The 16,514-nt window shown below is 31.6% G+C and overlaps 1 protein-coding gene across 1 annotated transcript in view; it reads left to right on the top strand.

The window, feature by feature from the left end:
* Cad96Ca (tyrosine kinase receptor Cad96Ca) overlaps positions 1–16,514 on the top strand; it is a 171,830-nt gene that overhangs the window by 89,868 nt on the left and 65,448 nt on the right. The window contains exon 5 of the mRNA XM_072523796.1: positions 4,968–5,103. Coding sequence (XP_072379897.1) covers positions 4,968–5,103 — 136 coding nt within the window. The remainder of the gene's footprint in view (positions 1–4,967; positions 5,104–16,514) is intronic.

Here is a 16,514-nt window from a genome sequence, read left to right on the forward strand (position 1 = left end):
AATCAAGCACATTCAAATATAACACGGTACATTTTAAATATAAATTTGCATCGTCTAGCAAAAGTTTTTCAATTTTTCCTCTTCTATTTTGTTAACGAAGCACTTTAAGTTTCTTAGAACGGATTAAAATTTCCAAGCGGCAAAACGTGTTTTGCAGATTTTTTAATTATTTTAGTTAAGATTAATAGGTTGTGTTTGTAAAGTCCTGTGAGCATAACATGCAGAATTGTTAGTTCTATAATAAAGAGCGATATTAATAAGTGAACTTGTGTAGTAAAAATTTTCTTCTTCTTCTTAACGTGCCTTATCCCTGAGGACATTGACGATCATCACGGCCCATTTGACTCTATCTGCAGCCGTTCTGAAAAGTTCTATTGATGTTTTCCACTATATTTTCTCAGATTCTGCAGCCAGGACGTGCGGCTTCTTCCTGGTCCTCTTTTGCCTTTCACCTTCCCTTGTATGAACAGCCGCATCAACTCGTATTTCTCTTTTCTTAGTATGTGACCAAAGTAGCTCATTTTTCTTTTCTTTATAGTGTATTTCTTTATCTTTTTTCATTCTTTGTAGCGTTTCCGCATTTGTTATGTGTTGTGTCCAAGATATTTTCCACATTCTTTAATAATACCACATTTCAAAGTTAATGAGTTTTTTCTCTGTCGCCTCTGTAATTGTCAATGCCTTAACTCCATACAACAGGACAGAGAACATGTAGCATCTCAATAATCTAGTTCTAATTTCGATGTTGAGTTTTCCATTGTATAATATTGCTTTCATCTTATTAAAAGCACTTCTAGCTATTTCAATACACCGTTTTATTTACGTACTTCTATCCCATTCTTCATTTAGTTTGCAACCTAAGTACTGATTTCTGTGCACCCTACCTAAAGGTTTTCCTTTAGCATAAACACTATCTTTCTCAATGTTGTTCTCGCTTACCACTATGATTTTTGTTTTATTTGTATTTAGTGCCATTCCATACCTTTCTCAGTATTGGGTAATCCTATCAACCAAGATCTGTAGTCCTTCTCTGCTGTCCGCAAGGAGTATTGTGTCATCTGCGTATCTAAGATTATTCAGAAGTGCTCCGTTAATAAATATGCTTTCATTTACGTCTTCTAATGCCTCTTTAAACAATTCTTCTAAATACATATTGAAAAGTAAAGGTGAAAAGCACACACCCTTGTCTTACTCCACGATTTATAGGTATTTCTTTCGATTTTTGTCAATCTATTCGTATTATGGCTTTTTCATATCATAATGATTCTCACGTCTTCATTCTGGAAACTCGATATGTTAATAGAGGAAACTATAGTACCAATTAATATTTCTGTGGTAAATGAAGAAACTTATAATGATCTTCTTCTTCTTCTTTTGGCATCATAACCCTGGATGGGTCTTTGCCTGTCTGGCTATGTCCTTCCATTCAGATCTCTCTTGTGCCCTTCTTCTCCATTGTCTTATGTTCATTGTTTTCAGGTCGTCTTCCACGTCATCCAACCATCTCGTTCTGGGCCTTCCTTTTTTTCGCCTTCCTATGGGCTTCCATTGTAACATTTTCTTTGTTGTTTTTGCATCGTTTTGTCTCTGCACATGTCCCAGCCATGACAGTCTTTGACTTTTCACAAATCTTACAATGTCATAACCTTCATTTAACTCAATAACCTCGTCGTTTCTCCTGATTCTCCATGTGCCATCTTCCTCTTGTACCGGGCCATATACTTTCCTCAGTATTTTTCTCTCGAATGTCCTGAGTTGGGCTTCATCTTTTTTCGTCATTACCCAAGTTTCACATCCATAGGTTACTACGGGTCTAATCAGTGTTCTGTAGATAGTCATTTTAAGTCAACTTATAATGATGGTGCCTCCTTATTGGAAGAAGACAACTTATGTATTTAGGAATTTAATTATATATTTATATTAAAAATTATGTTAGTTAATTAAGTTTATATGACGCTAGTACTCAAAATATATTTTAAAATTGTAAGGAAATGTCCTAAACCAATATTTAGTATTTTTATAAAAATTAATGTTGTCACGTAATATTGACATTTCAGTTTTTTTTATATTTAAGTCATTTTATGTTTACCGTCAATGAGGAGTTCAGTTATTGCTTAATCTCTAAGGATTTGCTTACTTGCATTTTATGATGTATAATATTTGAGGTTTGTCGGGGTGGTCATTAAAGTCGAGTGAATATTCAGACAAAAAGGTTTTGATAATTACGCTTTTTATGCATTGAATAACCCTGTATTTGGATCTTTGATATAAAATGTGTGCTATCAAGTAATTTAAAATGTACTATAACTGATACACTAATTTTGTGCCTTTTGAAATAGTTGATAAATATTTTTAACACATTCATCACAAATTGTTAATATTTTGAAAGAACACTGTATCTACTAATTCTGATATTTTAAGATACGTAACTATTACAATTTAACAACTTGAATGATTTTCGTTATTACAGCTAATAATATACATGGAATGGCCCACACTATTAACCATTACCCGCAATATGTTCCAAGTAAGCGCCACATCCCGTATGCGATTAATAGTTGAGGAAATTAATTTAATCTATGTTTGAATGTGGAAACAGTAAATGTTATCAGTAAAGTTGCTTACAAACACGAGAGGTGCATTAATATTAGTTCAACGTGTGGGAAATTTTCGAGATATGAAATTATTTGAATATTACAAATACATAATATACCTTCCAGAAAACAGCTTCAAATTATTTTACAATTATGTTTTCTTCTAATTTTAGACAACTTTTCCGATTTCACGATCTTTGTCCATTTTGTTTTTTGTTTAAGCTGCTATTGTTGATTTCTTTGGATACTCGAAATAAAATTTGTGGAATGTTGGAATGACGTAGTCAGTTAACAAACTTGTTCGTTGTATCATGTAATAAATCCCACTTAAATAATAAATATTCTAGAAAACTATTATTTCTACATGTATTTTTAGACACATGTTCGAAATTGTCGATTATACAAACAACAGAAGTTATTCGATTGTCAATAGTCTCCCACCTTGTTATACTGCGATAAGTCGTTGATTTTGACTTAACAGTTATTCTGATAACATAATTTTAAGAAACCACTTTTAAGCATTGGTATACTAGAGGAAGAGTTGCTTATTATATCATAACGATCGCAGCACTTCGAGCGAGTATCAATGTTTTTTATTTAATAAGAAAACCACCAAAATATCGTGCTTTCCAAAATTTCCATATATATCCAAATTGTATTGAATATAAGATTTTGACATCAGTCATAATGACTGATACGGTCGAAGTCTCCATAAAAATATTTACCTCATTCATCGGCGTATCTAAACTTTCTTGACCGTGTCCGACAGGTCTAAAATATACAGATAAAACGATAGTAAAGCCTGTATTTTTTCTTATAATAAGCCATTCTTACTTTCCTTTAGGAAGCTGATGTCAGTGCCCATAATTAACAGTTAACTATGCATGTTATTGGTTCTTGCAATGAAGTACACCCAGCATTTCACGGTTAACACTTCACAAAGTTTATTTAGTTTTCAGGTATATACTTCCCTTAAAGAAGATGAAAAAAGTATTCGTCTCTTCAAACTAAACTTTAGCTGCGAATTTAATTAAATGGTCTTCTGGTTTGTTACGCTTACCTGTCCAATTTGTTTTTGCTGCCGTTTGGGCCTACTTAGGACCACGAAGATTTTTTATCATTCTTATAACTCTTTATGAGTCTTCCTCCCCTGCCATTAGGTTTTCACTTTAACAGAATGTTTCTTTTGCTTTCTTGTGAATACGTGCTATCAAGGAGAGGAGCTAGGATAGTGAGTGGGATAAAGTTCTTAGTTCAGTGAGACCTTGACGATCTTGGAGGTCACCAGGTGGAAATTTTGCTTGTTAATCCTTTTTAACATGGCTTGCCGTTTTGAATAAGACGATGGTTCTGAAATTAAAGCAGTGAATGTAATGGGTAAGTCTTCGCGACGGGAAAGATTTTATATAACTATTACCACCACCGTTCTATGTGACCAGAAAAATCAGTCTCTATTTTCTCATATTGGTATTGGTCTTCCGAATATTCATATAACTCATCGTCTTCGGCAGAATTCTTTATTTTCTTTGATTGGTCTTAAAATTTTCTTTTACTTTTTTGCAATGACCCTTCCTTTGCCATATTTGAACATTCAGATGCATATATTGCTAATGGCCTAATAACTCTAATATTACAGATGGAATGCACCTTTTATTTTTAAACATCTATGTTTGTAATACACTCATTTTTATTAAATGGTATTTGTAGGGAAGTTTTGCGATAATTTATAGAAGGCTGGACAACCAAGCTCTAGCCTTAGATACATTATTCTTTAAAACAATCATTGGCAAAACTTACGCAGTCTACCTTCGGACCCTTTTTTTATCCAATTTGTATTTCGTATCTTGATGGCATCGTTGTTGTCCACTCTCCAATAATCCTCTTTAAGACAATTAAACAGAAGAGGAGAAATCAGGTCACCTTAATATCTAAGTCCTGTACGGATTTGATACTGTACCTTTGACTTTTATCTTTAAAGTGGTATCGATTAAGTTTATAGCTTTTCTTATCCAAGCCGAATTCAAAAAGGCTTTATTGTTTTTCTATAGATTGGAGTCAAAGGTTTTTGGAAGTAAACAAAGGTCACAACAAAAATTTTTTATCTTGATTTAGCATATGTTATTACTGACTTTATGTTATAAATTTGTTTAATTTAAAATGATTTTAATTCTAGTACAAAATACATTTGATATATTAAACTATAGGGAACAAACGTAAAACAAGTAGTTTCATTTTAGTTTTCTACCTCTTGAGAGAACTTTAGAGTAAACTAAGTACATTGGAGCGTTTTGAAACCTTTATATATTTTTAACTATAAAAGTGCTGGCACATTTTCCTCATAACTAAATTAATTTTCCTATATATAATTTACAGGTAGGGAATCAAGCATCGTCTCCAGTGAAAGATGTCGACCGGTGGGAGTTTCCCAGACATCGGCTGAAGTTTTTCAATATTTTAGGCGAGGGAGCTTTTGGCCAAGTTTGGAAATGTGAGGCTTTGGATATGGATGGTATGTATGATCAGGACCGTTTTTAACTCTTTCTATATTTTTAGTAAAACATGTTTATATATTAGACCTATTTAATTTATAGAAATTTCATCATGGTATTTATATCAATGTTTTCAATTATTTTCTTTAAATTCGATTATAAAAGGTAATAATATTAGTATCTTGTTTAACTTTGATGCGTTTATTTGAATTTTTTATTCACTTCTTACTTATTCTTTTCTTTTCTTTTCTATTCTATTCTACTTTCCTCAATCTTCCACCATTGTTATTCCTTGATGTTCAACAACTATTATTTCTTTTTAATTTCACAATCTTGTTGTAATTTTTCTACATGCATTTTAATCGAATTGCAAATATCTTTTTATAATAAGGACAACTTTCTAATTATAAATATTTTGTTACATAATAAAGTTGGAAAATAAATAATATTGATAGTATATACCGGGTGGTGAATCGTCAAACGGGTCATAGGAAACTCAATGGGAAATTCTAAATTGTTGAATTCCTGCTTCCCTAATTATTTTAGATCAAAAGTCATAGGAAACTAGTTGTAGAAGACTGAAATCTGTATTAAAAACAAATGTTAAAATTGTTTTAAGAATTAAAAGTACTCCAGAAATTTTTCAAATATACAATAGTATAACACATTTTTCAGGCCACCCCTAAAAGTCAGGCCACACGTAGTGGAAGAATGTGTATGATGTGTTACGTTTGATCATATTGATGTAAGATGTTTGACAATATTTAAATTGTCAATATTTTTATTTAATGACTAAATCATAGATAAATAATATAATATTAGGACTAAATTATAAACAAAAATTGTACTAAATACTCCTACTACTACTGAACAATTACTATTACTTTGTAAACAATAAATTATATTGTTTAAAAAGCAATAAAGTTAATGAAATGTACTCAGTAGACCATTGCCATTCAGGCAATAGTGCGAGCACCGCCAGATCAAAATTTAACGTAAGATATTCTAATAAACTCCAATATCTGTACAGTTTTGGTCAGAATATATTTTTGATTTTAGATGCCTCCAGATAAAATAGTCGTTTGGAGCTAAATCTTCCGATATCGGAGGCCACCTAATGTTACAGTTAGGTCAAATCAAACAATGATTAAAGCTGTTTTTAAGGAAATCCTTAACCTTCCAGTCATTGCGCGAAGTGCGTCCATTCATTTAAAACCAAATTTCTTCTTCACCTAAAGCTATTTCTGCAAGTCTCGGTAAAATCTCTTCTTGTAGCCAGTCTAAAGACTTTTTTAAATTTAAATTTTCCTCATAGAAAACGGTTCAATAATATTATGTCTAAATATTCCTAACCAGACATTTATTTTTCGACGATATTTTGTATGGCTTTCCATAATATTCTCAGGCTTTCTTGTCTACCAAATCCTATAATTTTGAACATTTGGTTCCTTATTTAATGTAAATCTACATTCATCATTAAACAATTTTTTTTTAAATTGTCTATCTGCATTAGCCCTCTTTAAAATTTCACAACAAAATTCCGCTCGTCTCTTAGCAACTTCTTCTCTTAGTTCTTGATTACATTAAAATTTATATGAATGGAATTTATTCCTTTTTAAAAATTTTAAGGCCGTGGAATAATTATGAATATAAACTGGTCTGCAATATTTCAAGAATGTATTCTACGATTTTCTACTACTGCTGTTAATACATTTATTTCATTTTTATTTTTTAAATTTCTTGGTATCTCAGCAATATTGTTTGTACAGGTATAATTAGAAATCGGTCCCGGTATTTACAAAATTTTGTAAAATTCTCTAAATTGTTAAATGATTTAGAATTGGTCTATTGGGATATCTTAGGCTAAATAAAGAACTTCGCGCACTATTGTCTAAATAAAACAATTTTGTTATTACGACTTTCTTCTCAACTAAGTACATTTTTTAATCAATGTTATCGTTTTTTAAACAATAAATCACAAAATAAAAATTTTCGCAATTCAAACCAGAAACATCAATATGACCAAACGCAACACGTCATACACATTCTTGCACTGCGTGTGGCCTGAAGAATGTATTATATTTTTGCAAAATTTTGGAAATGTTTAATTTGTAGAACAACTTTAGCAGAAGCAGGAATTCGACAATAAAAAATTTTCCATTAAGTTTCCTATGGTCGGTTTGACGATTCTCCACTTTGTATGCTTGTCATCATTTAAGTTTTATAATAGTGCACATTTGAAAATTGTACATTTTGTACCTCTTGAACAGATGAGAACGATTCCAACGGTCCCCCTATTCCTTTTTTCCAATTAAAAGTACTGTTTAACTATCTTTCTAACTAAAAGTTTAAAACAAGTTCTTGTCCTTGTGAGGTAAGAGTTTTTCTAAACCTAATCTAAAAAGATTCAATAAAATATGTTCTTTTTGACATTTCTTTCACTTTTGTGGAAACTTAAAAAAACCATTCCTTAACTGTGAAAATGAGGTTAACTTTGTATGTAAATTAATGGCAGAATAGAATACACTGACTATAAAATTTTAAACTCCAATATAAAATTAATTGGGAAACCAATGTGTTTGTGTAATACAAATAACTTCTTAATGCAAAAACAGGACAAAAAACAGCAAAAAATCCAACAGTCCAACTGACAGTCACAAGTAAATAAACCTAAAAAAAAAACCAAATTTGAAAACGTCCCCAAGCGTCTTTTTTGTACTTATTTCTTTTCGATATACTGAGTTTAGAGCTTTCATAAAAATAACTTGTCTGGTGTCTTTACTTAAAAACAGGCGGGAGTTGGTTTGTCTTTATTTTCATAAATTTCTAGCCTTACAGATATACACCTTAACTCGGAAGGTTCACTAGCTCTAATACTATTTCGTCCAATTACAAAAAAATATATTTCTGATTCTAAATCAATTAAATAATCCAGATTTGACTTATTTTCGAAAAAATCTGATTTTTTTTTAAAATATTAAATTATTTTTTTAGGAAAGATAACAGTCTTTATTTACCATTCTTTCTAAAATTTATGTTTATGTGTATAATGATGGCAAAATTGGTAAAATAATGGGTGAAAGCAATAGAATTTTATTGCAATAGTGCAATAAAGAAACCTTTTTTTCTTTACTAAATATAGTTAACAAAATTTTGGTTTTCCTTATAATGTTTATCTACATTTATTCTGACAGTAGATTAAGCTGAATATTTTAAATCAATTTTTTTGAGCTAGAAAACGGACCTGTCTTAAAATACTCCCACGTTGAGTGTCTTAAAATACCTTAACCCCAATTTTAAAATACTCTAAAAGATTACTTTCATTGATAAGATCTTTCTGTAAAATTATTCAGTTGATCAAATGAAAATCGCCCAAATATTTCTGACTACAACATCTTAAACCATTTAAAATTGTTTTATTTTTCTTTATTTATTAAAAAAATATTTGGTAAAAATAAAACTTATGACTGGGTTTTTAACAATTCTTTTACAAAAATATAAATAATATCATATAAGTACGTGGGTGCTAAAAGCAAACGCTTCAATTTCAGCTTCAGAAAATTTTACAGGGGAGTAATAAGAAAACTCAAAGTAGTGAGAAAATCAATAAAAGCAAAAGATTCACAAAACATTACAGTACAGAACCATGGTTTTAATATAACATAATGCCAGATCTGTTTGCAAAATTGTTTAGCTTTCTTATCAAACACTCAATTTGTTAGTATTAACTTATTGCTTTTACTGTAATATTAGCGTGGCCTGACTATTAATATTAAAGTTTAGGAGTAAATAAATAAAGCACAACATTTAAAATATCTTTAATAAAAAGATACATTTCAGAAAATACCTACTATTTTTATTAAAAAAGAAACGTGAAAAACTGTCTTTTTCCACACAATAGTTTCTGGTAACTGCTCTGTTTGTTGATCTTCAAGTTTTTCGCCATCTTGATTGTCTGCCTTACCATCATATTTTCAAACAATTTTTTGTAGTAGTCCAAAATAGTATTTTTCATCCAAATATGCTTGTAGCGAATCTGAAACAGTGTTTTAACAGCAGAGTTTTATTTTCTTACTAAAACAACGGAATCAGGAGATAACAAGTTAGGATTTGAGTCTACTATGGATACTTTTGGTCACGTGAGAAATTTATAAAAGGATATCTCGTGATAGTTAAAATATATACTCTTTAATCACTACCTTACAAGAAGTGGAAGTTTCAGATGAGTGACACTCAATTTGGATTTCGAAATGGATTGGAAACACGAGAAGCTCTTTTTGCCTTAAATGTGTTAACACAACGATGCACAGACATGAATGTAGATGTATATGCATGTATTATTGGTTATTAAAAAGCATTTGACTCAAAAGATGATTGAAATTCTGAGAACAACTGGAATTGACGAACAAGACTCGCGAATTATCTCAGAACTATATTGGCACCAAACGACAATTGAAATAGAGTACACAACATCCGAAGATATACGAATCCGACGAGGAGTACGACAAGGTTGCATTTTATCACCACTATTATTTAATCTGTATTCGGAATCTATATTCAGAAAAGCATTAGACGAGGTTCAAGGTGGAATCAAGATTAACGGAACACAAGAACTACAAAATATAATAATTGCGGTAGTTCGTCATAGCGAAATGTTCGGTTTATATCTAAATGTTTCCAAAACTAAAATTCTAGTATTTTCAAAGATACCAACAAACGTACATTTGTACGTTAAGGGACAAATAATAGAACAGGTAATTTTCATAAAATATTTGGTAGCAAATATCAACGGCCTGTGTAACCCAAAAAAAAAAAATCCTGTCAAGAATCGAACAAGCGAGGAAAACACTCATAAACATGAAAACATTTTTTACAAGATCAGACCTTAGTCTAGAGCTCAGAATTCGAATGATTAGATGTTACGTTTTTTCTGTTTTGCTGTATGACTGTCAAAGTTGGACAATGGACTCTGAAACAGAAAAAATAATAGATACCTTTGAAATGTATATATACAGACGGATAATGAGAATTTCATGGATACAAAAAGTTATTAATGGTGAGGTACTTAGGCGCATGAGTAAACAAAAAGAATTATTTAGCATAATCAAAGAGAGAAAAATACAATACTTGGATCATGTGCTGAGAGGTGAAAGATATAAATTACTCCAAATCATATTGGAAGGTAAAGTGCAAGGCAATAGATCAGATGGAAAACGCCAGAACTCGTGGCTGAAAGACCTGAGAAGATGGTTTGACCGATCATCCACAGAAATCTTTCGTGTAGCAGTTTCCAAAGCTACAATTGTCATTTGGATCGCCAACCTTCGAAAGGAGATGGCGCAATAAGAAGAAGAATCACAACCTAGTTTTTGTTTTTGGCTGATCTTTTGAGAAAAATTTTTTTTTGGGCGGAGCAAACTTGAAATGTCATTTATTAAACACTTTGTACGCATAACTAATTATAGATGTGGCAGTTGGTACCAATATTTACCAGAATTGAAAAAAACTTTTAAATAAATTTTTTTTATTGGTCAGGATTTACAATATCAGCTGTTAGGATTTAAACTTTTTGTTTCACAGTGGCTAACTCTCTATCAGGCTGCACGAACGAATGTCCACGGACTGGAAACATTATTTTAAGACATTAAAGAGTTTCTGGGGCGTTTAGAAGTTATTTTTAGCACATAGCAAGAATAATTTAATTTCTATTTTATTTTCTACACCCGTCTGAGAAGTGCTTCAGTTAGTTTGTTCACTAAAGTCTGTTTTGTTCAAGAAATGAAAGATACATGAGGCTGAGGTCTATATCCTTTCTTGTAAAGATCCTAAGTAAATAGCTAGTACACTATAGTTTAATTATCTTTTTCTTACAGCTACCTTTCACAACAGTTAGAATAATAAGATGGCCACATGTAATATGTTTTGTCATCTAATATTATAGAAAGAGGCAAATTTTTTTGACAATCGAAAGACAAATTCATTACTTCGGGGTCTTCTATCAAATGATCATGGAATGCTTATGCTTATTTATGTGTATGGTTTTTTGTACAATTAGTTCATGATTTTTCTGAGGGTCCTTTTCAAATTTTATTCGTTCTTTTAGTTGTACCTATCATGTTGAACACATGTTTAAACGTGGGCTTCCAAAATAAATGTTGAACTTTTTATTGAAAATAAACTTTCTTTCATTTTTAAATTTTTCTTAACTTTTTCATTATACATTTTGTATGTATCAGTTTTCAACAATACTGCTAAATTAAAGCGTATCCAAATTGCAACGTTGATTAATCAAACAATATTTAAAAAATTTTCATTAAACTAAATTTATATTCTACTCTGGACATAACTTTTTAGAAAAAAAATTTAATACCTTTCAAACTCTGAAAGTTGTAAGTGAATAATGAGAAAATTTAAATGAGAAACGTTGCAAATAGTCAATATTAGAAGTGTGCCTCTTGCCAAAGCTTTAAAAAGTTTTTGTGTTCACCACAAGGAAGTTTTGAAAGTTAATAATTTAGAGCTTCTTGAAGTCTAATTTTCCGAGAAACAAAGTGAATTCTCTATCTACTTTTAAAGTGTATTAATATTGATTATTTTATGGAAAGCAGATAGTAGAAAAAGAAAAAAAAAGAAGCGATACTAAAATATAATAGAATTGGTTATGAATGAAGACACAACAGTTTGAATTCATTTAAAAGAGTTAATTATCGTATAAATTACAATATTAATGTAAAAATAACATACAAACCTGCGTACTTTCTAAGAAAAGCTGAGATTTTGGACTTCTATGAAATAATCGTTTTTGTCGGAAGAAAATAGAAGTTATAGAAAATAAGGCCACACCGGACTTGTCAATTAAGTACCATTTTCGCGTGGCACTCTTCGGCCAATACTCTCACTCTTTTTTATCTCTAGCTGGTCTAAATATCGAAAATAGAGTTCATTTTCGTTGTGGTTCCAGTTGCATGCGGTTGTCTTCATCAAACAGCAGTAAGTGTAATTTCAATTCACCATTATCCATATTCATAAAGTGCTTCCTACAGTAAATTTTCTCTTTTGTCCTACAGACGTCATCCAATTCGATGACACTGAGTCAATTCTGTTTGCCGCTTCCTCCATCCCTTCAGTTCAGTCTTTTCTATTCCAGTCTACTCTAGTGTGAGAATTGACCTGATCTATTACCTATACGAAATTAATTTGATAATTGGTTTGCTGATTGAATCCACAGTAATTCGCTACGTTATTTAAATCAGCTACGCTGCTTAAGACGACTCAATACACCTGTTGCAAGTTCAACATGTCAAGTGTCTTTATCGACGACAGTTCTATGAAAGAACGTCATTACCCGTGACTACCTGCCGCCGACTGTAAGTACAATACCGATTCTTCAATTGTGATTTACCGAGTTTTATGATCCAACGATCATTTTTTATGGTTTGTTTATTTTGAATTTAACCGAATGAACTTTTCATAGTATAAATCTACGATATCTGTATATATACGAGACATGATCAGATTTGTTTTATATGTAGTTTATATTTATAATAGATTTTATACACATATTTAAGGTACACATATCAAATATTGACGTAGATACACGTATAATATTCCTTGCCTTTTTCTTATTATGATTTTGATTTAATATTTAAACAATGTATATGTGGCGAAATACTTAGTGTATACCGCGTAACCATAATAACTTTTCTCTCACGGTTTATTTTATTCCCGCGTGATTATCCTAACCGTACCTTATCTTTCTCGTTATCTTATTTTATATGTCGTAGATTTCCCTGTGCCTTTAAAAATAGGGTGGTGCCCAATTATTCCCCTTCTCTTTATCTTCTAACTTCTCTTCTCTTTATCTTCAGTACTCCACTAACTAATTTTTTGTATTTGAGCTGCAAAAAACACCTACCAAGATACCTCCTCTACCAGACTGAAGCCCAAGCCTAGTGCCGTTCCCTGGGTAACCTCTACTCTGTCATTAGAGAGGGTTTAATCTTCTAAAAGCAGCTAAAAAGAAAGGGTGGATATGGGAGAGAGCCGAGAGTCGAGAAACTGAAGCCACTTTTCATTGTAAAGGAAAATATCGTAATCTAACCACGTTGTAGATTTCTGGTAATGTGAGGATCATATTTTGTGGTAATTGGCATGAGACAAACCCAGTAATCAGTTCATTACCAGGAACTTAATTATTTTTATTAGTATTAAGTATTGCGTCAATAATTTCGGTTTTTACAAAAGATTAAATAGGCGGAGACATCTGATATTCTGAATATGCCAAATATCTATGAATATTTTCTTCTTCTTCTAGTTGTACCTTACAGAGAAAATTTCTAGGTGTCGGAGAAATTAATATATTTGTCTTTACATCATCATTGCTTGCCTTAATGTCCGAAACTTGTTTTGATATATGGTATATGTTGTTGTGGTCGTAACAATTTTCTGGTAGCCTCCCAAAGTATGTAATCAGTGAATTTTAATAGTGATAACTCCCTTAGCTATTTTGCAGTTGATGCATTTTTAAGAGCACTTAGCAGGGTTTTCAGTTTTTTTGCGGCTTTGTTAAATAGCTTTATTGGTCGGTGTTCGCTTGTTTTGCCATGTCTTTCTAAGTTTTCTATGTTTTCCAATTTTTTGTGTAATGGCCTTGGGACATTATTCCCCAACTCTTTATTAGGTTTATTATTGGGTGGTGCGGTTGATTCCCAACACGCTGTTTATATACATGTAGTGAGATGATCCAGAGCAGTGTCTAGATCACTGTCTGTCTTTAGATATAGGTTTATGTTTATGTTATGAGTAATGATTTCTTTAAACAAAGTCCAATTAGTTTTTAATAAATAAAGCGTAGGAGGTCAAGGTAAATAAATTTTGTATTAAAAAACAGGGTAAGAAATACTGTCGAGTGATCGGATATTAAGTCAAAGCATGCTAGGTGATTATCTGATATATCTTTGGTTATATAGAAATCAATGAGATCTGGAGGCTTTCTTCTATCTGTTGGTCAATATATAGGTTCACCTGTAGTTAAGGGTATGAATATTAATTGCCTGAAATAGTTGTCTGTCACGTGATTTCATCAGCGTAAAGCCTCAGAAAGGATATTTCGCATTATAATCACCACTGACTAGAAATATTGATCGAAGTGATTTAGAAAATTCGGAAAATTGATTTGTTTTCAATATGTACTTGGTAGGGCAGTATAATCATGATATTTTATAGTGATTGACCCACTCCAGTCTTTAATCACTATGTTTGCGGCCTGCAGTTTTTGTTATTTAGTTGCCTGTGGTTCGTCATGTTTTATACTGCTTGTGATAATTATGGCGGAACCTCCATGTGCAGTATCAGGATGATTTGTGATATATAATTTTTAGTTTGGCATTTTCCAGTAACTTTTACTTGTAAAGTGTGTTTCTGACATAAGCAGTATATCAATGTTATTCTCAATTAAAAAGGTTTTTAACTCTTGGCTGTGTTAAGTCATAGCGTTTGCATTCCATATTACCAGTTTAAGTATAATAGCCATTTAAACGATTCTGGATTTAAGTGCCGCCAGGTAGCTTGATAAATCGTCTAATCTATCTGCTAATCTAGTAATAATATTATAACATAGTCTGATTATCTGGCTTAATCTGCGTATTTTGAATTTGCTAGTTTTGTGTTGTGTGTTGTTGAGAAGCTGGTATGCTCTGAGTTAACTGTGTGTATGATAAATTTGATTGTTGCAGTTGGTGTTGACTATCGGTAAGTGGTTGTTTTTTTGTAGGGCGTTTTTGAAGTTCCCTGTAGACATTGCACCCCTCGTAATTTACGGGATGACTTTCTTTACATAGTGTTCAAGTTACTGGGCTTTATCTATCTTCCACGCAATTTTTAGAAAGATGACCATTGCCACATATGGCACATCGAGGAAGTTTGTTATAAAAGGATTTTGCGTGACCATAAAGTTAGCATCTCATACATTGGGTAGGTTACGTTTAAAGTGTGGAACTTCAAACTAGACTATCATGTTTTACAAAACTTTGATATTATAACTATCCTGATTGTTTATATTAGGTTTAAGATCAATGTAGAATAATTATTGATAATCTTTTTTTTTAATTCTGTGTCTGATGATTTTATTGTTTTTAATTTTATGAACTTGTCCTTCGATCTCAGCTATTAGCCTAGGTATATCAATCTAATAGTGCACATTTTTCAGGACCACTCTATAACTTCGCTCTTTCTAACTTTTTTCTCTGTTACTATTTTAATTACGTTCAAATAGTCGATTTTTTACAACTATAGCCATCTTTAGCAACAGAGTTTGTTACGGTTAGAAGTTCATTCACATCTAGTATATTGGAAACAAATATAGGTGGGGTTAACTGTCTGTGTCATTACTTTTGTTGCTTGTCTGTTCGGTTTCCAAGTTCTCTTCGTTAAGAAAATCGGTTATGAAGATTTGTTTTTTGAACAAAATCAGATAATGTTTTTTTACGTAAGTTTTTTATTAGATTTTCAGTACTTAGTTTTTTCTTCCGGGTTGGGGCTGTGTGCCATTGCGTTTCATCAATCATCGGTTGTTTCCTCTCTCTCTCTCTCTCTCTCTCTCTCTCTCTCTCTCTCTCTCTCTCTTCATTGTTACAATCAATGGAATGCGAGAAATCTGAGAACATTGCGATGAAATAGTTGCATAGTTTGGCTTAGAGGGTTTTGGGCGTAATAATGTTGAAAAATTATTAATTTTGATTTTATATGGACCTGTGGTGTTAACGTGTTTGAAATTTGTTGAACAAAAACATGGCGCTGGCTGTATATTTTGTTGTCACAACAATATAGTTAAGGACTGCGTTGGTGGGCGCATTATTGAATATTTCCGGGCTGTTGTTGTGGCGTGGTGTTATACATTTCTTTCCAATGGAACTAAATTCTATGTAATCAAAATTAAACTTAATACATACAGTTTTCTCCTGGCTCTACTACCAATACCAATAATTGATTATTACTTCAATATGTAACACAGACACAAAAACTTTTTTTGGTTGCTGTATTTGAGTTCAGACAGAAAATTTAAGTTCGAGATTTTAGTAAGTAATGATTCGATCCACATTCTATACGGTTCCTTGTATTTTTAATTTAAATATCTACCTTAGTATAATTTAGTCAATTGCTGATGCCCAAGGACACAGTCTTGTATCCGGATGCCAAATATATTTATGTATATTTTTGTGGGAATAAAATCTATTCATAATTTTCAAGTCAAATCAATAAGGAGTTTACAGGTTTATAAGTGTATTTCCGTTATTATTTGTCACTTCTTCGCCTAAGTTACCTATTACTGGATTATTTAGTCTTCTTCCAGTTCTTGCGCTCAGACCGCCGATAATTTTCGCTGATTGCCTGTCTTGTTAAGAGTACTTCTTACAGTTGTTGTTAGAATGTA

Source organism: Diabrotica undecimpunctata, chromosome 2 (genome assembly GCF_040954645.1).
Source record: "Diabrotica undecimpunctata isolate CICGRU chromosome 2, icDiaUnde3, whole genome shotgun sequence".
Taxonomy (NCBI): domain Eukaryota; kingdom Metazoa; phylum Arthropoda; class Insecta; order Coleoptera; family Chrysomelidae; genus Diabrotica; species Diabrotica undecimpunctata.